At 46.0% G+C, this 26,608-nt stretch overlaps 1 protein-coding gene across 1 annotated transcript in view; it reads right to left on the bottom strand.

Annotated features, from left to right (window-relative positions):
• The window catches only part of LOC122903330 (SV2 related protein), a 73,818-nt gene that overhangs the window by 28,599 nt on the left and 18,611 nt on the right, over positions 1 to 26,608 (bottom strand). Inside the window, exons 2-6 of the mRNA XM_044244099.1 lie at positions 22,749 to 22,909; positions 19,244 to 19,329; positions 17,633 to 17,731; positions 13,794 to 13,865; positions 4,929 to 5,053 (exon numbers count right to left, since the gene is read on the bottom strand). Coding sequence (XP_044100034.1) covers positions 4,929 to 5,053; positions 13,794 to 13,865; positions 17,633 to 17,731; positions 19,244 to 19,329; positions 22,749 to 22,909 — 543 coding nt within the window. The remainder of the gene's footprint in view (positions 1 to 4,928; positions 5,054 to 13,793; positions 13,866 to 17,632; positions 17,732 to 19,243; positions 19,330 to 22,748; positions 22,910 to 26,608) is intronic.

Raw genomic sequence — 26,608 nt, 5'->3', positions numbered from 1 at the left:
TGCAGGTTTAGAAGGTGGGTATTCTCTCTTCTGGTTACTCTGCCTTTGGAATCCTATCTGCCTACAATCTTCCAGAGGCTCCTCAAAATTTCTGGTTGGCCGATGGTGCCATTTTCTTGTTTCCCATCACTGTCATAGATCTATTCTAATTCTTAGACCTTTGATGACATTTTCAGACAATGTGGAGAAGAAGAAGTGGAAAGTAGCTCTTCTCATTCCCCCCATTTCAGACAAGAATCGCTGGACATTCTGGATTTGTAGTTCCTTTCTCTTCCCTCTTGTGGGAGGAAAATCCAGGTAGCTCTTTGGAGGCTGGTTCTGCTGTCATTTCCCTGGGAAAGGAATTTAATGGGTACTTCTGTGAGTGCCTTCCTTCCAGCCCCTAGAGGAAAACTGTTCTCTAGTCAATGAGTGGCTCATGAATGGGACTCATTCCTGTGTCCGCAGGAATTCCTGGAGTTGGTCCAGACGTGGAGAACATTGGCCCCAAGCTCCTGCCAGCCCAGATTTATGGGCTTGGCTTAATGGCTTCTGTCTCAAGCCCCAGTGGTTTTTAAGCCCATCCTAGGTCCAGGAGTGTATGTCAGATGTCTACTCCATAGAGCCCTGGAGGGATCGATAATGAATAGGGAAGGAAGGACTGGGGAGAACTGAGAGCTACTCAGTGCCCTTCCAGCCTCTAAATGGCAGAAAGAGTCTGGGGATTTGTTGTGTTCACTCCATGTGGTTACATCTCCCATTCCCATTTACTCTTTCCATAATTACCCACGGAGTCCAACATCCATCACACTGACACCTGAGTTTCATGGCCTTTGGCAGACCCGACACTTGCTAACGTTCCCTGAGCACTCTGCCAGGCACTGTCGCGGACACTTCACATATGTTGCCATGTAATATCCTAAGTGACCCCATGACGTAGGTATGCTATTATCTCCATTTTAGAGATGAAGAAACTGAGGCACAGAAAGGTTTAGGGACTCGCCGAAGGGCATACAGCTGTTACGTGACAGAGTCAGGATTTGAATCTGGTAGTCATGACCAAGTCATATTACTTCAGTGTTAGCCTTACCCTTCTGGATGCCCTTTCCTGGTCTTCCCCATGACACTCAACATGACACTCAACAGGCTCAAGAAGCCAGCCAGTGAACTCTTAACCCTCGAGAGGCAATTGGGCCAGATTCTCATGCACCAAAGCCCATCTTCCACCAGCAGAGGCCAACGCAGACCCCCCAGGATGGAGCCATCCCATGTCACGTGGTGGCGAATTATTTATACTGAACATCCTTCCATTGTGGAAGGAACAGTGACTCATCGTGAAGGAACTGGCACATATCCTGGGTATCGGTTTGCCTTTCCTGCCCCTGGGGCTTCACCCAGCACCACTATCTGAGGGCTTTTCGGTGTTTGACTCACTGACACAGAATTCCACATTTCAGTGCTTAGGACCAAGGGAGCTGATACATAACAAAGGAGATGCAGCAGTGGGTACAGGACCATGGAATCCACTGGTCCTATCATATCTTATGGTACCTTGCAGCTGCTGGCCAGACAGGGCAATGGAACAGACTCTTGGAGGTGGCACTGAGGCATCAGCTTGGAGATGATGCTCTGTGAAGATGGGATACTGTCTTCCAGGACATAACACACCCTTAAATCAATGCCTATCATGTTGTGCAATGTAGAAGGAATACATCATTCAGAAGTCAAAGGGTTGAAGGAGGAATTTGTACTTCTACCACCTGTGAGCTTAGAGGTCCTGGTTCCCAGAGAGGGCATGCTTCCCTCAGGGCATGCTTCCCTTGCAAGAATCCTATTAGATGGGGCGCTTGGGTGGCTCAGTGGGTTAAAGCCTCTGCCTTCAGCTGAAGTCATGATCCCAGGTTCCTGGGATTGAGTCCCACATCAGGCTCTCTGCTCAGCAGGGAGTCTGCTTCCTCCTCTCTCTCTCTGCCCGTCTCTCTGCCTACTTGTGATCTCTGTCAGTCAAATAAATAAATAAAATCTAAAAAAAAAAAAAAAGAATCCCATTAGACTTTAGGCAGTTTCCCACTTAGTAACTTTGGGTTCCTCTCAAGAAAGAGAGTCAGCATTCGGTCTGAAGAGTTGACCTTGAGAATCAGGAAGCGGTGGGGCTGCTATCATCTAATGGGACACCCAGGTGATGCAATGGACATCTCTCGGCAACCCCCTGCCCAATTCTGGTGTTAAAATGGACAAGCAGCAGCTACAGCCTGGGAAGGACACAGTGACTCAGGCATGGGGTCTGGATCATCCCACCAGGTAAACCATGTCGACTGCAGAAGTGCTGGCCAGAGGTGATGGGAACATAGAATGAGTAGCAAGGGTGGGAGATACTGGGCCTCAGGGGTAGCCTGGAGGCCAGCAGCAATAACAGGGACTTGAGTTTATTCCACTAGCCACCCTCTTTTAAATCTTTTTAGGGAAAAGATCAAGGGGAATCTTGGAGAAACTGTTCCCAGATGGGATGGGTTTATTATATGAAGAAAGGGGATCCAAGAGGTGCAGAGGGTAGACTGTGGAGGGTCCTGTGATATACCACCTGGACTCACCCTTCAGGACTGAAGCACACAGTCCCTCCAGAATGACCAGGAATGTTACCTGCTAAGAGCTCAGAATTGGGTTCCTGGCGTTGACCCAAAGCAGCTGCCTTACCCAAGGTCATGCTCGCTCCTTAAGGGCAGCCCATGTCCAATGGGGTTGATTTGAAGGTACAAAAGTCCATCCCCCATGGCTCATTTTGGAACAACTCTAAAAAGCCATCCTAGCTCTGGAACTCCTACAGAATCAGCTGTGCTCAATACCTTCCTCTGCCCATTCCAGCTTTACTCACTCCCTTGCCAGTGCTGATCTCCACACTCATCTCCAACCCACATTCTGTTTTGCAAGGTCCCCACCTATAACAGGGACCATGTCTGTCTTGCTCACTGCTTGCTATATCCTCAGCATCTAGTACTAGGCCAGTGCCATAGTAGGCACTCAAGAAATATTGGCTGAATAAGTGAACAAACTAGTCCTTATGGGAAATTTCTCTAAATTATTGCAAAAGGAAGTATTATTCCTTACCTTCAACCCATCCTATCCACCATTGCCGGATGACTACTTCTAAAGTACTTCCCTTGCTCAAGAACTCTCAGTGGCTCCCCAGTGCCTGTGGGCAATCCCTTGGGCCTGATATTCAAGACTTCTAGGAAGCTTGCCCTGGTCTACCTATCCAACCTCAGCTTTCAGTTCTCACATATCTCACCCCAACAAACTAACCAGAATGGACCCTTAGTCTTCCTTGGACTCAGCTATGGATACCTCTTTTCATTCAGATCACTTCCTATGAAATATCCTACATCATTCCCAATCTGCCTTTGACTCTTTCCCAGTCCTTAATAGAAAGGCAGTACAATGCAATGGTTAGAGCCTAGGCTCTGGAGTTAGAGGGTCTGAGTTCAGATTCTGACTCTGCCTCTTCCTGGCTGTGTCACCTGGGCCAAGTCACTTTACCTTTCTGTGCTTCAGTTTCTGTATCTGTGAAATGGGATGAACAATAGAATTTACCTAGGAAATTTGGGGGGATTAAAGGAAATAGTCTGGTAAACTGTTTAGAAAAGTACCAACTTCAACTAAATGTTGGCCATCATCCTCTGGGTTGGGGTCAATGCACCTTTTCTACAAGGGGCTGGATAGTAAATATTGTCTCTGTTGAGACTATTCAACTCTGTTTCTGTACATGATAATGAGCATAGTTCACATGATAATGAAGGACGTGGTTATGTTTCAAGGGCGCCTGGGTGGCTCAGCGGGTTGAGCCGCTGCCTTCGGCTCAGGTCATGATCTCAGGGTCCTGGGATCGAGTCCCGCTTCGGGCTCTCTGCTCAGCAGGGAGCCTGCTTCCTCCTCTCTCTCTCTGCCTGCCTCTCTGCCTGCTTGTGATCTCTCTCTGTCAAATAAATAAATAAAATCTTTAAAAAAAAAAAACTTTATAAAATGACTCAGCAGGTTGGATACAGCCCACATGACAATGTCTGCCAGTCTCCCAGGACAGGGTAACATCTTCCTGCAACAGTGACTTCTCTCAGTACCTTAAGAACAGCACCAACAAACTAACACTCAGTTTGCATATGGTTTGGCCCACCCCACCTTGAGCTTAGGTTAAAGGGGGGGAAGGCGCCTTGTGCCCCTCATGATGGTTAAGAGCGTGGATGCTGTAGGCAGACAGACTCGGGTTCTTAGTTCCACTACGCACCCCACTGCGTCTTGCCTTCAACTGTAAAATGGAGATGGCAATCACTTGATAAACACGTACCTCCCAGAGCTGCTGCGATGCGTCCCAGAGAAATGCCTAGTCAATGCTAAATCTATCATTTTTATGATTATTTCACATTTATGACCTTCCAGCTATTACGATGCATTTTTTTTTAAGATTTTGTGTGTGTGTGTTTTTTTAAAGATTTATGTAGTTATTTGAGGGGGGATGGAGAGAGAGAGCAGGAGCAGAAGGAACAGAATGAGAAAGAATCCCAAACAGAATCTATACCAAACGTGGAGCCCAATACAGGGCTTGATTCCAGGCCCCTGAGATCACAACCCTAGCCAAAACCAAGAGTCAGATGCCTAACAGACTGAGCCACCCAGGTGCCTCTTAGGATCTTATGTTTAAGTAATCTCTACACCCAACATGGGGCTCAAACTTACAACGCGGAGATGGAGAGTCCCATGTTCCACTGACTGAGCCAGCCACACGCCCCTACTGTGTGGCTTTTGCATCGTCAATCATTACAATACTGATAATGGTACTCCTCTCTGGCTACCTCCTTGACCCCAGAAGCCCTAGTGCACCATCTCTGCATCTGGCCCAAGGTCATGAACATAGCTGACTGGCTGTCTTGCTGGATGGCCAGAGCTGGGTGTTTACTTACGACTGGGGGACCCCGCCGATCCCGAAGCCCACCAGGCCTCGGAGCACCAGGATCCAGCTGTACACAGGCGCAAAAGCACTGAGGATGCCGTAGTACAGAGTCCAGAGCACACTGATCTTCAGCCCCTGCAGAGGAGGAAGACACCGAGTCACAGGGCTTCTCAGCACCTCCAGACCACATGGCCCTAAACCTGTTGAAAGCCATCAATGGGGTCATGCTCAACAGCGGTCCACACTGCCAAGGGAATACCAGGGATTCTCTATGTGATGGTATCAACCCCTGGGGCTGGTGGTGTGGGAGAATTATGGGACAATCTTGGTCATCCCCAATGACCAGCATTTAGTACCTAGGGCCCTGAGATGTTAGTTGCCCGACAGGGCACGAGACTCAACAAAGACATGTCTTGCAGCCTGTACCATCTCAAATGGAATGCTCTACTTGACTCTCATGCAGGTGAAAACCAGGATTATCTGCACCTTGACCTTCACTCTGTTTTATATAGAAATAAGATTTGGGGGGAAGGACATAGTTTGAATATACACTTAATTTTGCAGGGGTACAACTTGTAGGTAAATCAAAGGAAGTCTGTTGTGGTTTTATCTGGAACGTCACAAAATTTTTCATGATTCCAGAAATCCATACTGTGAAATTCAACACTACATGTGGTATTTGAGTCACGGAGTATCTGTACACAGTCACTGGGTTTCCATGTGTTATCTACGAACAGACTGAACTAATCCTATTTCAAAATGTCAAATATAAAGAAAAAAAATCAATAAAATTCAATTAAATACAAGCTTATTTATAATCAGGGACAAACATTAACCTCTTCCTTTGATTATCTAGGCAATTGTGCATGCATATTTGCATATTGAAAATAACCCTTATTTAATTAATTGACTCCTTCAAAAAAATCATCCATCATATCATACTTGGGGCATGCTACCTGATTTATTTTATTATTATTATTTTTTTATACCTGGATTCTTTTGGAGATTATGTGAGTGGCTACTTCAGTTTAGTTTTGAAATTACTCCTGGATAATTAAGGGGCATTATTAAGAGTTTTCATTACAATATCTAAGTAAAAGGAACATTGCATTTGATGGGTTGAGAACCACTGGGGACACAATGCTGTAAGACAAAACACACATATTCCTGCAGTGTTCGTTTAGAGACTGAGAAAAAATTAAGGATGAATGCAATTTAAAATGTAAATTTTGTATCAAAGCCAAGACCAAACATATTATGGAGTAGAGACAAACTTTCATGGATTTTAGACCAGCAACATGGTGTCTGGGCAGATCTCCTTCTGCAGTAATTCTCCCAGATCCAACCTTGAGTTCACTCTCTTGTCCCCCTGGGGACAATTCAGAAGGAAAGTGTGAAGCACCCTGATTTTAGCTTTAAAATTAAAATGAACTGGGGCACCTGGCTGGCTCAGTTGGAAGAGCATGCAACTCTTCATCTCAGGGTTATGAGTTCAAGCCCCATGCTGGGTGTAGAGATTACTTAAGAAAGCTTTTAAAAAAATTAAAATGAATTAAAAGGGACTAGAGAGGAAATATGGAGGTCCCCAGTCTTCTGGAAAGTGTTTTTTAAGTGGGAGAGGGAATATTTTAAATAACTTGCATTAGCTTGCAAGAAAGTGATTTCTTTTTTATTTCAATCATTATTCTAATTATCTCCAAGAAAGTATCCATGTGGAGCTAGTCTGTCTTTAACACCTTTTTAAACACCCACTGATCTCTCTTTTTAACAAACAGGGCAGGGGAGCAACCGTGACCAACTAGAATTAGTAACATTGTCTTATTTTCATTGTATTTATTTTTACAGATATTTTCTAATTAGGGCAATTGCTACTGATTTCCTATTTAAGGCTCTATAAAGTTTCCTTTTTCAAAAACAAGAATTTAAGGTCTCTCTCTCTCTTTTTTTTTTTAAAGATTCAATTTATTTATTTCAGAGAGAGAGCTGGGGGAGTGGGGGAAGGGGCAGAGGGAGAGGAAGAGAGAGGATCTCAAGCAGACTCCACTTGTCAGTCGTGGGGCTTGATCTCAGGACTCTGAGATCATGACCTGAGCTGAAATCAAGAGTTGGCCACTCAACCAACTGAGCCCCCACAGGTGCTCTGTTGTTGTTGTTGTTGTTGTTGTTTTTTTAATGAAATGGGTATAAAGATAGATATTAATTATATAACAAAACAGGTAGGATAGGAATTATTAAAGGCTAGGGAGCTCTGGATCTATTGCAACAATAATAAAGCAACATTTCTGCAACCCTAAAACACATAACTATGAAATTAGTAACTTGCCACACATATACTTACTTCTCTTCTTTTGGCTTAAGCTAACTTAGAGGGGTTTGCTTCCTTGGAACCCAAGGAGCCTTGAACCAGAAATCGGATATAATCGGGGTGGCACCTGGGGGGCTCGGTCAGTTAAGCGTCTGCCTTTGGCTCCCATCATGATCCTGGCGTCCCAGTATGGAGTCCCAGGTCAGGCTCTCTGCTCAGTGAGGAGTCTCCTTCTCCCCTGCTCCTTCTCTCTCTCACTCATTCTTTCTCTCAAAGAAATAAACACAGTCTTAAAAAAAAAGACATCATTAGCAGTAGAGAAAATGAAGAGAGGAAAAACAGAGCAGGAGAGGAGAGGCTAGAGAAGAGGGCCCCAGACCGGTGCCTGAGAGCTAAGCCTCCCTCCAGGGACTGCCTGGGAGCTGCAATATCCCATTGGGGTTCTCACACCAGGCAGCAAAGACCTGCTTGTCGCCTGTTCTATAGGGTCACTGCAGGCTGCAGCTGGCTCGGCATTTGTCTGCTGATGCTGGGGCTTTCCAGTTGGCCAGGAAATGTGGACTCAGCAACCATTGGTGAGTATCATCATGGCTACTGCAAAGGCATGGGTACTACAGCAAGCCCCATCCAAGCACTGCTTGGGACTCTGCAGGAATGTCTCCTGGGCTTTTGAGCTTTTCATTAACCACACTTGTCATTCTGCCTAACATCAGTCCTACCTTTCAGACTGTTGGTCCCTTCTCCCTCCTACGTTCTCTTCCTTTCTCCTTTTTCTTCCTTCCATATTCATTTACTGAGCATTCCCTGTATGCCAGGCTCTAGACATTGTACACTCATTAAAAATTGCTCACTCCATTATTCACTTAATAGTAAACATATATCAAGTCCCTGCTGTATGTCAGACACTGGAAATAATATTATGTATTATTCATTCAATATGCATGTATCAGACACCTGCTTAAACAAATGATATGCATCACTCATTCAATCATTTGTTCAATATGCATGTGTTGAGCACCTGTCATATGCCTGGCAGTCAAGATGCTATTATTCATTCATTCATCCCTTGGCCATGCATACATTGAGTGCCTGCTGTTTGCTAAACACTGCACTTTGTCTTGGACTATAGCAGGGAAGATGACAGCCATCATCTCTGACTTCAGGGACCTTTCATTCCTGTTTTATAAATCACTGCCCCATCATTATACTGGGTCCTCACAGCCTCCTGTGGAAAGAAGCTTCTATTTCCACTCCTACTTCACAAATCAGCACAGTGAGGGTCAAAATAGTTGAGTGATTTGTCCAGGATCAGCAGAGTCAAACTGGAAGTCAGAACTTCCAACCCTGCACGCCGTACTCTGAATGAGCCACTCCCTTCCTCCTGGGGCTTTGATGGCTCCAGTTGCCTCTGACAGAGAACATACATGACCGTGTCGTGCAGCAAGGACAGGTGGGTACAGGTGACTTCAAGAGAACTCGGCCTGCCTTGTCAGTCTCTACTTAGCTCTAGCCAAAAGTTGCCATCACAGAATGTGGACCCCGGGTTGCCAGGTAGCCGAATTAAAAAAAAAAAAAAAGCCACAAATGTTTATTTTTAAGCAAAATACATTTTTTTTTTTTTGCAAAATACATTTCTGAAGCAGAGGCAGCTGATTCAAAATCCTGTACAACATAGCATGGGTTAAATAAAACACATCTGTAGACCATGTTCAGTTCATGGCTCACTGGTTCACAACCTGTAGCCTGGAAGGACTTCAAGCTTCTGCTCCAAGAAGCTGAGGGTCTTGCCACCACTTGGGCGCCAGGTATGCAGCCTCCAAAAGGAGCTGATGATGTCATCATCATAAGCACTGCTCAGTTCTGGAAGGCTGAAGACTCATGCCTGGTGTCCTCCAGGCATGCCCAGGGCAAGGAAAACAGTCATGAGACAAGGAGGTCTGGGGATCTTCAAAATATTGAGAGGAAAGGCTGTTGCCTGCCAGCCACCTCCTTTTCCCTCGCAAAAGATAACAGGGACCTATAGACTTTGGATTAGCTAGTGACCTGATCATATTCTGAAATGTTTCTTCTTTGAGTCGCAGCCAATAATAGTTACCATTGATCACGGACTAACCACGCATCAGTAAATACTGTTCTAAGCACATTACCTCCATTTTTCATATAACCCTCCCTGCAACACTCTGAACTATTATTGCTCTCATCAACCCAATTTTACAGGTGGAGAAACTGAGGCTCAGAGCAGTGAAACAACTTGCTTAAGTTTCCCTCACTCGACAGAGGGGATGGAGAATTTTCATCCCAGCAAGGCCACACACCCACAGCTGCCCTTCCTTTGTGAGGTTGCCATAAGCCTTCAGGGTGCAGAAACTTCTGTAGGAATCAAAGTGGCCCACAGCGTTCTAACCTCTTAGGTGAATCCCTTGCAAAGTCATGCAGCGGACACCCTCCCAGAAGCCTCCCAGCTGGGCGGAGGCAGATCAAGGAGCTAAGAGGAGATTCTTGGCACTTGCTAAAGCTCGCCAGCTGCCCAGCTCACCCCCTGTTTCTGGAGGAGTTCTATAGAAGCCGTATAATTAGAACCTGATCCATCCTCCCTGCGGTTGGGCCAGAATTCCATGCAAGGAGGAGGGGGCCCTGCAGTCTGGGGGCGCTTTCTCCTCTCTCCCGTCGGGAGAGATCCCTCTAGAGGCATCCTCTCAGCCTTCCTCTGTTGGGAATGGATGAATGTCGGAACTGCTCAGCTGAGTTCGGGGGGGACATTCAGTTACGTCTCTCAACAGCCATGGGTGCACACCTGCATTTCAACGTTGGCATTTCCAATTATTGTCATGAGCTTGGTAAATGATAGAAACAATAATGGGCATTTATGAATCACTTCCTCTGGGCCAAGAGCTTTCTGTGCCAAGGCCCATTGACTCCAGAACACCCCTGTGGAAGGGAGAATATTATTATCCTGCTAACAGATGAGGGAACTGAGGGACAGGGAGGTCGAGTAATTTGTTCAGGGTCATGCAGCCTGTCTGTGGAGGAACCTTAACAGTCTGACCCCAGAGCTCCTGCTTTCACAGGGATGGCATGTTAATATTTGTCCAGATGAGCACCAGGAGGTAAATAGGAAATCAGGGTGGAGTGGTCCCAGGTGACACAATCAGATGCTACAGAATGAACTCTCCACTATAGTGCAAATTGGCATCACCTGTGCCTTCACTCTGCAGCCTGGTTTCTCAACCCTGGTGCCCTTCACAGTTTGGACAGTCCTGTGGACTTTCTGGAAATTGAGCAGAATCTGACTCACTAGATGCCAGGAGCACGCCTCCCCTCCATTGTGACAACCAAAAAAACATCTCCAGACATTGCTGAGTGTCCCCTTGGAGGAATGGGGAGACAAAAATCTGCCCACTCCCTCCTCCGGGGAGAACTACAGTTCTGGAAGTTGCCAAAATGTGTTCAGAACTCAGAAGATTCAGTAAATGGCGTTACTGAAAACTCGTCTAGGAATCTTTTTAAAATCTGAGCTATAGTTTTCTCCTCTTCATCATAAAACGAAGACATCTACATTCTATAGGGCTCCCTCCTGGGAACAGGGTCGGCATGACTGACCTTAGTGGCAGAATGAGCACACTCTTCTGAGGGATGTCAGAATCATAAGCTAGCGACCTTTTGGGGCTTCTCAGCAAACAGAAAACACTCAGCAGTAAAGTCCCTTGCTGGTCTGGAGAGGATGAGAGAGCAGCAGAAAGTGGCAACAAGGAGGTCTGATTTTCATCTATTGAGCTCAGCCACTCGAGAGGTATTTATGGAGTGTCTGCTATAAGGCACGTCCTCTGCCAGGAGCCCAGGGCCACTTCAGGGAGCAAAACAGGCACAGCCACCTTCCCTGTGGGGTTTACAGCACTCACCTGGCCACCCTCCTGCCCCTGGCAGACATCACTGATCGATCACGGCACCATCCCACTGAGCCTTCCCACTCCTTCAATCCATGTGTCTGGCATCCCCTATGGAATGATTAGAACAGACACAACGGAGGACAAACCCATTTGCCCTTTAGTTTCAGGAACTCGATAAATGGTAGCTGTTACTATCACTATTACTAATCCAATCTCCCCCGACATAACTGAGGCCCCAAGAGGGGAGAGTGACTTGCTTTACTCACCCAGTGGCAGACCCAGGCTCCAAAGGCAGGTGTTTTCACTGAATCCCCCCTGTATTCCTCACGGCTTCATGATTCGGCAATGGGGTAAGAGGATTTGGGGCACAGTAAAGTTCCTTGTTACGGACTCCTGCATATTTTGTGTGTGCAGATGGATGTTTGCCTCAAGAACAAGTAAATAAAAATTGTTTTTAGCTAGAGACGGAGGGACAAGTCGTCCACCCCGTGCCCAGTCTGAACAGGAAGAGACCACGTGAAGACTTCAGAAGAGCTTTCTCCTTCGATTATTTTAAAACTGCGAAGGCTAATGTTAGTTCCAGCCTCAGCCACATATTTATAGTTTTCAATGCTCAAGCCACCCAAGAATTGCTCTGCTTCATTTTAAGAGGTGTTTCCCCTCTCTCCCTCCCTTCCTTCCTTCCTTCCTCCCTTCTTTCCTTCTTTCCTTCCTTTCTGTCTTCTTCCTTTCCTGCTATCCTCCCTCCCTCTATCCTTCCCTCCCTCCCTCCCCCCAGCCTTTGCTCTGCTCTATCTTCCAACCAGAAAGTGGCTGAAGCAATGACTTACACCCTCCAGAAAAAGGAAGGGGGTGGGAAGAGGTGTATGGGCAGAGTTTAGAGAACTACGGCCTGAAAACCAGAGTCATCCAGGTTCTAGTCTCCTTGGGAGGCCTGGAGAGGTCTTCCCAACGGACCTCCCCAGCCTCTAAAACCAACCGAGAGCCCCTGTGCTACAATGGCTGTAGCTGGTTTCCCAGCCTGGTCACCTCTGATCCTTGCCCCAGGTACTTCTTGGTGGTTTTATAAGACAATGCCGCCCAGGTGCCTGCTGGCCATGTGTTTCCTGTCCAGCCACAGTGGGAGGGGCTGCAGCAGGACTGCACTGTTCAACTATCCATCCATCCATCCATCCATCCATCCATTGAACCAACATACATTGGCTGAGCATCTATGGATTCAAGCCAGTAGCATCATGGTTAAGGCAAGAGTTTGGACTTAGAAGGAGTGAGACCTGGCTCTGTGACATAAAAACCGTGTGACTTGGGCAAGGTGCCCACACCCCGTGCCTCAGTTTCCCCTTCTGTAGAACCAGATTGACAACAGTACCGTGGTTTGGGTGAGCTAATGCATGTATCATGCTTGGTACAGGGCCTGCCATACAAGGCACTGTGTTATTATCAGTCCATGGCATGCTGGTTACAGTGGGTCCCACCTGTTACCCCTCAGCATCCATACCTCCTTTCTTCCTTCCTAACAAAATTCCAAGTTTGTTTAGATCTCTACACTAGACTAAGTCAGTTCTCAAAGTATGGCCCCAGACCAACAGCATCAGCATTCCCTGGGAACCTGTCAGAAATGCTATCATCACAATGCCAGCTCACATGTGTCCTGTGTCTACGCTGTGCCTCGCATTGTGCAAAGCTGTTCACACCTAGGCTCTCAATGAACCCTCCACTGTAGACTCTCTTGTTTTTTTCTTTATACAGAAGAGGAAACTGACGCTCAGAGAGGTCCATTCACTTGTCCGAGGTCACACAGCCAGAGGTGGCAGGGTCACAACTGTACCCAGACCCACCTGATTCCAGAGCCCCAGCATGTAAACAGCTACACCATCCTGCCTCAGAGAAACTGCAGACAGAGGAGGGGAGTCCAGAAAAGAGAACGATAAAGCAGTCAGGGCATGTGATCACTCAGTATTGCACAATTAGTCCTGAGCAGGGTACTTAAACAAGTGGAGCTTGCCTAGATCTCCAGAGATCTTTTCTCCCATAAGGCCCAAGTTTATAGTTTGGAGGACTGTAGCTTCACCTGCTGAAGCATTCAAAGAACCCAGGGGCAGCCTAGCAAAGCAAGAGCAGCATAAAATACAAAGGGGACCACAAAGTGACAAAGAACACAGTAAGAGCTCAATGTGATGCCAGACCTGTAAGTTCCCTCCTTCTTCCTTCTTTACGAATCCATTTCATGTCATCTCTGAAGCTGGGCTTCCCCCAAAGCAGACCCTCACACAAGAATTCTAGTACAAACAGTTTATTTAGGTGGTGATCCCAGGAGGGCTGGGGAAGGCAGACAGGTTCCCACAGTGGGCCCTGAAGCTCAATGCTGCTGGGATTGAGAAATGATTCATTTAGGGCAAGAAAGTTGACATCTTTACCTACCAGCTCCTGACTGCCCCCAGTCTCGTGTAAGGGAATGGTGAGTGCCAAGGGGACCAGGAAGGGCCGATAGAATCTTCTGCATTCTGAAACATACATGCTTGGGCCTCACTAGGCACGTGTGATTTCAAGAGTCCACAGCCTCAGAGCAATGTCTTCTCATTGCATTTCGACAGAGCTAATCGGGGCTCCCAAATGCTAAGCAGCACCATTTTGCTGCATGAAGAGAACCCAGAGGACATGTACTTAGGTGAGGTCACCTTACCGTTTTCCTGCCGTACTGGTCTGAGATGTTTCCCCAGAGCGTGGAGCTGGACATCATGCCGACAAAGACTACCTGCGGATGGAAAGACAGGGTGTGTTAGACAGTGACACGGAGCATCTCAGAAAAAAGGAACAATGATGTGAAACTGTGCTATCACAGCCCAGGAACACCACAGAGCTGACACTGGCTGGGATCCCGTGAAGGTCAAATGCTATTCTGTGTGCTTCCTGTTACTGGTTAAGCCTCAGGATGATCCTGTAGGGGTGGGTGATATCATTTTGCCCATTTTGACAAGGAAATGGCGACTCACAGAGGGGACGTCCCCTGGCCAGGGTCACGCAGGTGTAAACAGTAAAACCTGGGCTGGAATCAGGCAGGATAACCATAGAACTAGACTCTTACCAATTTCTCACCATACCAAAGAAAGGTCTTGCCCTGTTGCTAAGACAAGATCAAAGTCAGAGTTTGGAGGGTGCGAGAAACATAAGACAGAAAGGTTGGGATGAGAACCGTAAGTCATTTCTAAGAGGAAATACTCACGGTGTGCCCGGCAATTCACTGTTACCTTCTTAATTATAGAACAGAGTCAATGAGGTTTGAATTGTCATACCCATTTTATAGATGGGGAGCCTGAGGCTCAAAGGGTTAAGAAATCTGCTCAGTACCCCAGGGGGGCGGGGAAAGAGCCAGGTCTGAAACCCAGGAAGGCTGAGTGGAGCTTTCATCCCTGTGTCCTCTTCTTGTCCTCTCCAAGTGCAGGACAGTGCGCTAAATGCTTTGTACTCACATCCTACCTAATGTTCACGGTGGCCCTATGGGTAAGTGCCATTATCATCCCCATTTTGCAGATAAGGCAACTGAGGCCCAAAGAGGTGAAGGCACTGCCTGGTGCTGTCTCCCCAAACCACAGGCATGTCGTGGGGCAGCTGGATGCAAATGGGGGTGACGCAGAGGCAGGTGCTCCAACCCGACATGGCTAATTTTAAAGGAATTAATTTCCAAGTCCTCAACTTCCATATAAACTCTTTCCTGAGGACAAGCTAAAGGTCTTGCCTATTTCCTGCCCTCTTCCTTTCTCAATCACCCCCTCCTGCTTCTCAGTGCCTCCACCTCCCAGGGCAATGCTTCGAGGTTAAACCTTCTAGGACACCTCCAAAGGGACACCAATGACAAGTTACAAATCATTGTGCGAGTCATCATGCTTCCAATTCCTCTTTAGTATTTTTAACTGAATTGAAAGAGAGCTTAATCAAGCTGTCAGCAAATTAGATCCCTAAAAATAATCTTTCATAAGCAGTTGCTGTGTGCTCTTCAGCATATAACTTGGAAGTTAGTGAAAAAAATAATAAGTGGCACTAGTTTTTTGAGCTATTACAAAACTCCTTCAGTTCCTCCTCATTTTTTACATGAAACGAAATAAAAATGAAAAATAGGAAGGAATTGATGCTAAGCCCCATCTCACTTTAATAGAAAGTCCTCATCCAAGAATATGGGATGGAATTGGATGCTGCACGCCACTCATTACAAGGTAGATTCCTGATAAAAATTCACTTGTGTTTAACTGTTATCTATCAAAAGTAATTCTTTCTCATTTTGATCTATTGCATATTACTAAAAACTATCATGATAACTCAGTGCAAGAGAAAAATGTCAACACTGGAGAGCCTTATGAGCTCAGAAAATTAAAAGCAATAATTTAAAATTTATGTATTCTGTCCCGGAAAATTCTGACAGGTGATAAAGGGCGTGTTTTCGAATAGAGTAAAACATTGCTATGATGAAACAAAGAGATATGTAATGGAAATGCCAGTCCAAGAAGAAAACAAGACAAGGCAAAATTTCCAAATACTTCTGAAGACCTTATTCATGTTATTTTAAAATGGGACAGTTGGTATCAGATAAAGATTTCAATTCCATTTGGTACATTTAAAAAAGTGACATGAAAGTTTACTCAATTTTTAAAATATGTCAATATGCCAGAAATCTTTGAATCTGCAATGTACAATTTAAAAGCATTTAACATTGGGGCACCCAGGTGGCTCAGTCAGAGGAGTGTGTGACTCTTGATCTCGGGATTGTGAGTTTGAGCCCCACTTTGGGTGTTGAGAGGACTTAAATAAATAAAAGTTAAAGAAAATAAAAAAATAAGAAGAAGTAATGTCAAAAAAGTTATAAAAATAAAATAAAGACCGTTAATGTCAATTTGAATTCTATGAGAGTCCTGGCACATGCATAGTTTTCATAAAATTCTTTTCTAGATAACCTAGAACAAAAATGTTTGAAGGCTGGTGTCTTTGGGTGCAGTTTTGTCTTAATCATGTACTAAGGGATATCCCTGCATTCCCCGTAAGCACGCAGTCCCATTTTCCCTCCCTGGAGGGAGAGATCTAAGCATAGCAGAACACTAGTTTATTCCACAGTCATTACGGTAATTGTGCACCGTATTTCCTATGACAATAGTGTTGGTCTCTCTTATCCTCTGTATGTACCTTATACAGGTAAAGCAACTCCTGCCGTGCTCTAACTTTTCCATAGAAGCTTGGCCATGAAACTTCATAACTTTACCCAGCCCGTGAGTCTAAATTTTATGCCATAAGGAAGTAGTCCAGGGCAGTGGCTGGGAATGGGGACTCTGAGTCTTACAGACCTGGATTTCAATTCTGCCTCTGCCTCTTATGGGCTGTGTGAGCTTGGGCAAGGGTTGAGAAGGCTAAAAAGATTTATATGCCAAACCCTTAGCACAGAGTCTGGAACATAGTAAGTGCTCAGTAAATGGTTTGTTTGTTACAAACAAAATGGTTCTCAGAGCCAAGAAAGGTTCCACATTGCAAAAACACAGCCCTGTGGGTATGCTTTGGGGGTATCAGTGAGAATCAGGAACACAGAGAGAAGTATCAAGCACACAACCCTACCACATGCTAGGCACTGTATACTTTCATTGCTCATTTGCAGAGAAACAGGCGTCATCACACCCATTTTGCAGGAGAGGAAATAGTGCCATAAAGCACCTTGCTCAAGGTCACACACACATCCAGGTGACTAAACCACAAAAGGCAGCAGTATGTGCTTATAAAACTCCTCCCATGGGGCTGCACAGTTTTACTGATAATAGCAGGCCTGGTTGCTGAAGGCCATTTTAGAACAGTTACAGCATTCTGGGAGGAGCTCCTGACTAGCAATTACTGTACTCTGCCAGCAGCTAGGCTGTGTGACCTTCGTGAGTGACTTAACCTCTCTGTGCCTCATTTTCCTCATTTAATAATAGTACCTACTTCCTAGGGTTGTAAGGATTAAAGAGCACAAGATATATTATGCAGATTGCATGCAATATATGTAAAGCCCTTTGCACAGAAAGAGCTCAAGAAATATTAGCTTTTGTACCATTATTATTACCCTCTTCTCCAGTCTGGCCATTCCTCACCCTTTTAGAGGGTTGCCGCTGGACTCCCCTAACAAATATTGAGGGTTCTCCGTCACTCTCCATCGAGTCTTCATTCAGGGAGCAGCGCTCCCCACCACTTATTCAACATCTACTATGGGTCAGGAATGGAGTGGTTTCAATCCTCAGATCATGCTCGTGCTGGTGTCTCCATTTTGCTGTCAGGTGAGGTTATGAGATTTATGAGCAGGTGCATTCCAACTTCCCAGCAACTGTGCAGAAGGTCTGGGACCCCAGGTTGTGGGGCCCCATGGGGGGGTTGCATGATTTCCAACCAGGGCTTCATTCTTTCCTGCTGAGCCCTTGGCAGCAGAAAAAGAGGGAGACACCCCCACAGAACGCCCCGGGGGGAGGTCCTGACTGTGTGCGCACGCCAGAAGAGAGCTGCAGGGCTGCCTACCGAGGTCAGCAACGCCACCTGCCAACTGGGGAGTCTCCACTCACAGTGCAGCTGTGGGGCAAGGATGCTGAGGATCATCATTTCCATGGCATCGGCCATCTGCAGGGAGAAAGCAAACGTTGTAAGGCCAGAGTCTGCCCAGGGCTGGGGCAGGCTGTGACCAAGTCCACAATCTCTGAGAGGGCATACAGAAACCCCTCTTCTACTGGCTGCTGAGTGCCCTGCTGCACATCGAAACACTGAAAGTTTCGAACAGTATGAGTACCATGCGGGAACAGACAAATAGGCAATTAATGTTCTGTGTGTGTTTCTGCATTTCAAACCATAGGGGCAGGGATGCCTGGGTGGCTCAGTGAGTTAAGCATCTGCCTTCAGCTCAGGTCATGATCCCAAGGGTCCTGGGATGGAACCCTGAGTTGGGCTCCTTGCTCAGCAAGGAGACTTCCCCCAGTTCAGGATCACACACACACACACACACACACACACACACACACACACACACTCTCTCTCTCTCTCTCTCTCAAATAAATAAATAAAATAAATAATCTTAAAAATATATATATAGCAATAGGGGCATTCCCCAAATGAAGTGGGGGAGACATTCTATTTCTAAAATCTGAGAAAAACTTTTTGTAGAGGTAGAGAGAAAATGATCTTTTCTCTTTAACTCAATGGAAGACAGGTTTATCTTTGGTTTATAAACCTCAGGCAGAACTGTCAGTGTATTTAATAAGTACAACCTTTTACTATACTAACACATACCAGGAAGTCCCAGTAATTATATATCATGGTATCTTTATGAGATGAGACAGAAATGAGAGACCAAAAGCAGACCCGCACGGCTGTGGGAATGTGATGGATAATGCTGGTGGCTTTTTAAATTAAGGGGGTGCTTGGGACGCCTGGGTGGCTCAGTCGGTTGGACGACTGCTTTCGGCTCAGGTCATGATCCTGGAGTCCTGGGATCGAGTCCCGCATTGGGCTCCCAGCTCCATGGGGAGTCTTCTTCCCCCTCTGACCTTCTCCTCTCTCATGTTCTCTCTCACTTCCTCTCTCTCAAATAAATAAATAAAATCTTTAAAAAATTAAAAAAATTAGGGGGTTGTTCAGTGACGTGGGGAAACTGGAGATCCATTTGAAAAAAAGTGGGTCAGCTGGTCACTATCTTACAGCTTTCATAAAAGTCAGTTTCAGTTGTATTAAAGGTCTAGCTGTGTTCCTTGCTAGAGGTAGATTAGGGGGTTTTAACAAGACATCATGAACCTCTTGAGGCAGGAGGCACATTTTTATTGGTGCATGTTTATCAAGGGGGAGCTCCAAAGATGACATCATCATCCTATGGCAGCCCTGAGTCCCAAATGGTTGAGAACCCCTTAATTTAGCCAGAAGCTTCAAATCCACCTTGAGGGCAATCGCCAATTACCCACAAACTCCCACCAAGGGCAGATCTTCATGGTCGCCAAGGATCATTCAACATAAACTTTTGTTGATTCAAGCAAAGCCTCCATGTGGAGGGAACTATGTCCTTCCTTGTGGCCCCCAGAAGCCAGTCAAGCAGCACGAGGTTTCCCGGGGACCGAATATGAGGTCACCGTTCCTGGGAATACTTGCCCAAGCCAAGCCGGTGAGAACAGACAGCTTCCATTGAAATTTTCCAAACCCAATGGCTTCCACCGCATCTTCCACCATGAAAGTATCTGGAAAAGAGAGAGGGAGAGCAGAGGAAGGAATGAGGGCATCCCGCAGCTATCTGCATGTGAAGGGGCCTGGGGCGGGGCAGTCTACAGCCAAGCTCAGTAAAGGCAGCACACGCTACTTCTAGAAATGTCATCCTAAAGAAACATTCCCGCAAATGCGAAGAGATGCCTTGCTTACAAAGTCCACGGCAACATTGTTTATAAAAGGGAAAACAGGAAAACCCAGACTGTCTGTCAACAGGGGTTGGTTAGATAAATTATTATATGTCTCATCATCATATATACACATGTATATATGCACATTACGAAATATGAACTGCCTGTTAAAAGGAATGTGCAGATATAGGAAGATGTACCCAACATATTGTTAATTATTTTTTAAAAACGAAGCAATCTGTGCAGCCTGTATGGTATGACTCTCTTCTCAGAAATGTACACGCCTACATGTACATGTATGCATATGGATGTATGTATGTGCTGATGCATGGAATGTATACCAAACTTCACCTTACGGTTTCATTTTTGTTGTCTTTGGAGAGAGGAAGGGAGAGCTCCTGTGAGATTTCAACTCTCTTCAACAATGTATTGCTTCCTTAGTTGGGAAAGAAAGAGACTTTTAAAAAGCTAAATGCCCCTGCACTCAGATGGAAAGCTATCCACGTTATATTGTGAAGTCGAAAGGTAACTGGGGAGAGGTAGGCGTCATTTGTGAGGTAACTGGGGAGAGGTAGGCGTCCTTCGTGAGGTCTTCGTGAGGGGCACCTGGGTGGCTCAGTGGGTTAAAGCCTCTGCCTTCGGCTCAGGTCATGATCCCAGGGTCCTGGGATCGAGCTCCGCATCAGGCTCTCTGCTCAGCAAGGAGCCTGTTTCCTCCTCTCTCTCTCTCTCTCTCTCTGCCTGCTTCTCTGCCTACTGGTGATCTCTGTCTGTCAAATAAATGGGTAAAATCTTAAAAAAAAAAAACCTTGAATCTAAACATTAAAAAAAAAAAAGAACGGTCTTCGTGATAAAATGAGATGTGTGTGCATGTGCGCCATGCAGGGGAAGTAAGATTGAATGTCCACAAACTGTTAACAGAGTCATCTTTGAGGCTGGCACTCACTTTCCCACTGGGTAACTTTCTCTCATGTTGCAATGCTTTCCAAAGGAACATTTGTTATTTGTGTGTTCAGAAAAAGTAGGATATAATTAATACACGAAGTGTTTTGGGAAAATATGGAAAGACCGAACACAATCTAGTAGGCGGGATGGTGTCCGGCAACAGCGCTGCTGGAAAAAAACTGGTGAAGTCTAAATGAATTCTGGGGGTTAGTCAACAGCATGGTACCAGTATTCTTTCCCCCATTTCGACAAACGCTTGGTGGCCGGGTGAGGGGTACCAGCAGGGAAAGCTGCATGGAGGGTGTGCGGGAGCTATGTCTGAACCTTTCTGAGATCTACAAGGGTTTCCAAAAAAACTTAATTACAAAATAAAAATACTAAAAGGGCACGCTGGATGGCCCTTCTGTGAGCTGCTTCTGAGGCTCTCATCAGCCCCTGCTGGGAACTGTCATCTTTGCAGAATTTCAATCATGGGCCTCTCACATCAATCATCATTTTCTCCCGAAGTGTGAGTTGGTGTTTATCATATCAGCAGGGGCTGGTTTCCTCCAGCAAAAAAATGCTGAGGAGAAAGCAGAGTGAGTCCTGGAGAATCATCAGTAATAAGAAGGGGAATACGTAAACTAATGGTGTGTGTCTGATTGCTGACCGTGGGCCAGGCACTGCACAAAGACCTTGATGTACCCTGTCCCATTTAGTCCCTGTCTCAGCTATTACTTCAGGACCAGTCCCAGCTCTGGGTTGCAGAGGAGGACATGGACTTGCCCAGCATCACCCAGAGGCCACACTGTGGCTCTAGGACCTAAGTCCAGATAAGCCTGAGAGTAAAGCTGCTGTACCCACCCACTGTCTGCCCTCTCCCTGGCCACTGCCTCCTTAGAACTCCCTCCCACCCCAACCAGGCTTTGGGTTGAAGACATTAATCCTTTCTCATGGTGGGAATCTGGAACCTTTTGGAAAGGCATGGAAAGTTTCTATCCACCAGCAGCATGTGTGAGGGCAGACCAGGTCCGACGGCCCCACCTCCGGTCTCTTGTTTGACTAGTTCTACTCGGAGTAACCCAAGGTCATGGGTTAGCATACGCGCTCGGAGGCCAGATGGCCTAGATAGAGACTCAGCTTCACTCATTTTTAGCTGTGTATCCCTGGGCAAGATGCTGAGTCTTTCTGTGCTTTAGTTTGCTTTTCTGCAAAATGGGGAAGATGAGCGTACTAATTCCAACTGGAACTGGTGTGAAGATTAAATGGGTCCTATGTGTAAAGTGATTCACACAGTGCCTGGCCCAGAGTAAATCCTCAGCCAATGTCAGCTGTTTCTGTCACCATGGTCATCATCACCATTATCATTACACTATCATCACCACCACCAGAGTCATCATCAGCCTTGCTGTCATCAGCATCATCACCACTACCATCATCATCCTCACTATCATCCTCCTCCTCCTCCTCATCATCACCACCACCACCACCACCACCATCAGTGGCATCATCAACATTATCATCGTCATCACCATCATCACCACCACCACCACCATCACCACCATCCTCATCATCATCACTGTCATCACACCACCACTACAACCATCAGCACCATCAGCACCACCATCACCATCACCACCACCATCATCACCATCACCACCATCCTCATCATCATCACCATCATCACCACCACCACTACCACCACCATCAGCACCATCACCATCAACATTATCATCATCATCACTGTCATCACCACCACCACTACCACCAGCACCACCATCAGCACCATCACCACCAACATTATCATCATCACTGTCATCACACCACCACTACCACCATCATCGCCATCACCATCACCATCACCACCACCATCATCACCATCACCACCATCCTCATCATCACCATCATCACCACCACCACTACCACCACCATCAGCACCATCACCGTCAACATTATCATCATCATCACTGTCAACGCACCACCACTACCACCATCATTACCATCATCATCACCGCCATCACCATCACCACCATCATCACCATCACCAACATTATCAACATTATCACCATCATCACCATCACCACCATCACCATCATTGTTGCTGTGATCCTCAGCTGTGTGTTATGCAATGAAGCTGACTGGTGGGGATTGTGATGTAAACTTATCTGCTGGAGGAAGCTATGTAGGGTCAGCCCATACTTCCAGCATCAGCCCTCTGGGCCCTCCTACCTGTCCCTTCCCTAGATGCCTCTGAGAGCACGATCTGGGGTGGTGACCCTGGCACCTCAGAGCCCCTGACAGTGGTCCAGGTTGATGTCCCAATTGCAGAGCCCTCTCACCGTCGGTGGGATTGGCAAACTCCTTGGGCACAGCTGCCCCATCGTCCAGCTCGACAGCCTCTAGGCCCACACGGACCCCTTCAATCTGGACCTCATGCTCTCCTGAAGCCGCGTCATCCTCTGACCTTGCACTCTCGCCTGTGCGACGGAATTTCACCACCCTAGAGGACAGAGAAAATCTGGTCATGATAACTAGAACTTCCCTTTGATGGCCCTGCTGCACAGCTCTTGGGCCCAAGACAGGTGAAAGGCTTTTCTCATGGTCCAGAGAATAGAGTGGACATGGGGCAAGAGGTGTTGGCATTTCTATTGAGTTGGACTGGTGGGGGGTGTCACAGCTTCAAGAGTTACATATCAGGGCTGCCATATACGTTTGCATAGGTTGGGTACTGCACAACTCCAGGGGGACCCTACTTACATGTTAGGCAATATGAAAGAGGACACAATTGTTCTAGATGTAAACACTGTTAGGAATCACATTTTCAGAATTTAGATTTATCTCTCTGTATGGAACAAAGGTAAAAATTCGGTCACCTAGGGGTTACATTATACCCACAAAAAATTGTCCACACAATTGTTGTTTTTTTTTTTAACTTAAAGTGGATACTCATATTTTTAAATTGGGAAAACTAATGTAAAAAGCCAGATTCCTCATGTCTCTTTAAAAAGTAGAGTATCTGGAACACCAGGCTGGCTCAGTTGGTAGAGCATGTGACTCTTGATCTGAAGGTTGTGAGTTCAAGCCCCACATTGTGTGGAGATTACTTTAAAAAAAAAAAAAAAGAGTAGAGTATCTTGTCATCTGGGGCCTACATTCCTATAAGGGAGCCATGTGGCTAGATCTGTCCTCCCTATAGACAGGATGTACCATGGTTGATCAGTCTCTTCCTATCCAAATTATCTCTAGCCCTGAGGGTCTCTTGCCACTTAGCCTGATGTGTGCTCCTTGTTCCTCTTACTTGGCACTTAGCCATTTGTCTGACCTTGTAGGCTTTTGAGTTTGAGACCCACAGACTCCACTTTGCAACACATTACTTCAAATTATGCTGTTTCTTGTTACTCTGGACAAACCTTGCTTTCTCTGAGCAGCAATCTCTTCATCTAGGGCTCAACAGTGAAAGTACCTGTGTCCTTCCAACTCCCTCACTCCCAAACACAGAACCCCTGCTGCCTGCCAGCTCTGTGCTGGGTTTTGGGGCTAAAGCAGAGACAAGATAGACCTGTTCCTCCCATCACAGGAGAGAGTGATATTTTTTAAAAATACATTTTATTTATTTACTTGAGAGAGAGTAAGTGCTAGAGACAGAGAAAGAGAGCACACACAGAAGGAGAGGGAGAAGCAGGCTCCCCACTGAGCCAGGAGCCCCATGCCGGGCTTGATCCCAGGACCCTGAGATCACGACCTGAGCCAAAGGCAGACACTTAACTGACTGAGCCACTAAGCACCTCCAGAGAGTGATATCAAATGAGTAATGCCCATTCCTATCAAGGCTTTGACAAAAGAAATCTGGGAGGTCACAGGCATGAATGGCTAGGAGGCAAATTTGGGCAATGTTTTAACAAGGTGAGAGGATGGGAGGGGCAAGATGGCTGAGGAGTAGGTGACCTGGGTATTGTTGGGTCCCAGGAGTTCAGCTAGAGAGTTATCGAAACATTCTGAGCACCTATAAACTCAACAGGAGCTGGAAGAGAAGAAGAGCAGCAATTCTAGGAGCAGAAAAGCAACTGCTTTCTGGAAGGTAGGACGTGTGGAGAAGTGAGGTGATACACGGGAAGATAGACAGCGGCGGGAGGGGCCAGCTCCCGGCAAGCAGCGGAGCAGCTGACCACAAAACTGGAACTTCTAGAAGTCTTCTCCCCTGAGGAACGTCATTCCAGAGGCTAAGGGTAGTGGGGGGGATGGAGGGGTGGGAGTTGGGGGAGTGGAGCCTTTGCGGGTACAATGTGGTATCAGGATTTGTGGGGTCACAGAAAGACCAGGGGTGCCTGAGTGTGGCAGAGCCCCCAGGTATCGGAGCAGGGTAGCTGGCTGTAGAGACGGAGCTGAAGAGGAACTCTCAGATCGGGGTTAACTTAAACCATGACCCAAGGCACAGTCGGGCGGCTTCTCTTTGAGCAGTGACCCCGCAAAAGGCAGATCTGGGGAGACTCACCTTCCTTCTCTGGGAGGAGTGGTGTGGGAGCGCATGGGAGGAATCTGCTGGGTTTGGAGACTCTAAACAGGACCGTGGGCAATAGAAAAGCTCAGTCACAGGCCAGGTGAGCTCAGAGTGTGGCCAGAAACCAGGGAGATGGGAAGCATTGATGGCTTTTCTTTGAGAGTGCACTGAGAAGTGGCACCCTGAGCTCTCCGCTACTCCAGGCCTGATATTGGGAGGCCACCATCTTCATTCCCGTCCTCCAAAGCCAAATGAAAAGCATTCAGGGAACAAAAGCTCCCAAGGGAGTGAACTCGAGCACATTGCTTAGCCTGGACCCTAGCAAGGGTGGTACAATTCCGACGGCGGACAAAGACATTTGAGAATTCCTGCAACAGACCCTTCCCCCAGAAGATCAGCAAGAACATCCAGCCAAGACCAAGTTCACGGATCAAGGAGAACCGCAGAACTCCAGAGTTAGGGGAAAGCAACATACAGAATTCATGGCTTTTCCTCCCATGATCATTTAGTCTTTCAAAGTTAAGTTTTTTAAATTTATTTTTTTTCTTGGGGCACCTGGGTGGGCTCAGTGGGTTAAAACCTCTGCCTTCAGCTCAGGTCATGATCCCAGGGTTTTAAGATGGAGCCCCTCATTGGGCTCTCTGCTCAGCAGGGAGCTTGCATTCCGCGCCCCACCCCCGCCTGCCTCTGTGCCTACTTGTGATTTCTGTCTGTCAAATAAACAAAAAAACTTTAAAAAATTAAAAAAAATTTTTTCTTATTCTATTTTAAAATTTTTTCCTCTTTCCTATTTTAACCTTTTTAAAAATAAAGTATTTTATCTTATTGATACCTTAAAAAATTTTTTTAAATTTTCATTGTTATAGTTATATTCTATCTCTTCATTATATTTAACCTTGTTTTTTGTATACATGTAGGTTTTTCTTTCTTTAAAATTTTGGGATACAGTTTCTTCTAACATTTCAAAATATACCCTAACTCTAGTGCATGGCTGTGTTCTAGTCTCCAGCCTGATCACAATTTTTCCTCTTCTTTTTTTCTTTTTTCAACCAACTTCTTATCTAATCAATTTTTTTAGAATCTTTTAAAATCTTCATCTTTACAGTCATATTCCATCCCTTCATCATGTTTACTCTTATCTACCTATCTATCTATATGTAGAAGTTTTTCTTTTTTTAAAATTTTGGGAGGCAGTTTCTTCTAACAGACCAGAATACACCCAGAATCAAGTGTGTAGCTAGGTTCTATTCACCAGTCTAATATATATACATATGTATATATGTGTATATTTCTTTCTTTCCTTCCTTCCTTCCTTCCTGCCTTCCTTCCTTCTCTTTTCTTCTCTCCCTGGTTTCAGAGCTCTTCCAATTTGTTTAGTGTATATTTTTCTGGGGTCATTGCTACCCTTTTAGTATTTTGTTCTCTCATTCATCTATTCTTAGCTGGATAAAATGACACAGTGGAAAAACTCACCTCAAAAAAAGAAAAAAGAAAAAAGAACAAGAGGCAGTACCAATGGCTAGGGACCTAATCAATACGGACATTGGTAATATGTCAGAACCATATTTCAGAATGACGATTATCAAGGTGCTAGCTGGGCTCAAAAAAAGCATGGAAGATACTAGAGAATCCTTTTCTGGAGAAATAAAATCCCTTTCTGGAGAAATAAAAGAACTAAAATCTAACCAAGTTGAAATTAAA

This window comes from Neovison vison, chromosome 3, assembly GCF_020171115.1.
Source record: "Neovison vison isolate M4711 chromosome 3, ASM_NN_V1, whole genome shotgun sequence".
NCBI lineage: Eukaryota > Metazoa > Chordata > Mammalia > Carnivora > Mustelidae > Neogale > Neogale vison.
Note: the sequence above shows the minus strand (reverse complement) of the source record. Positions and strands in the feature narration are given on the sequence as shown.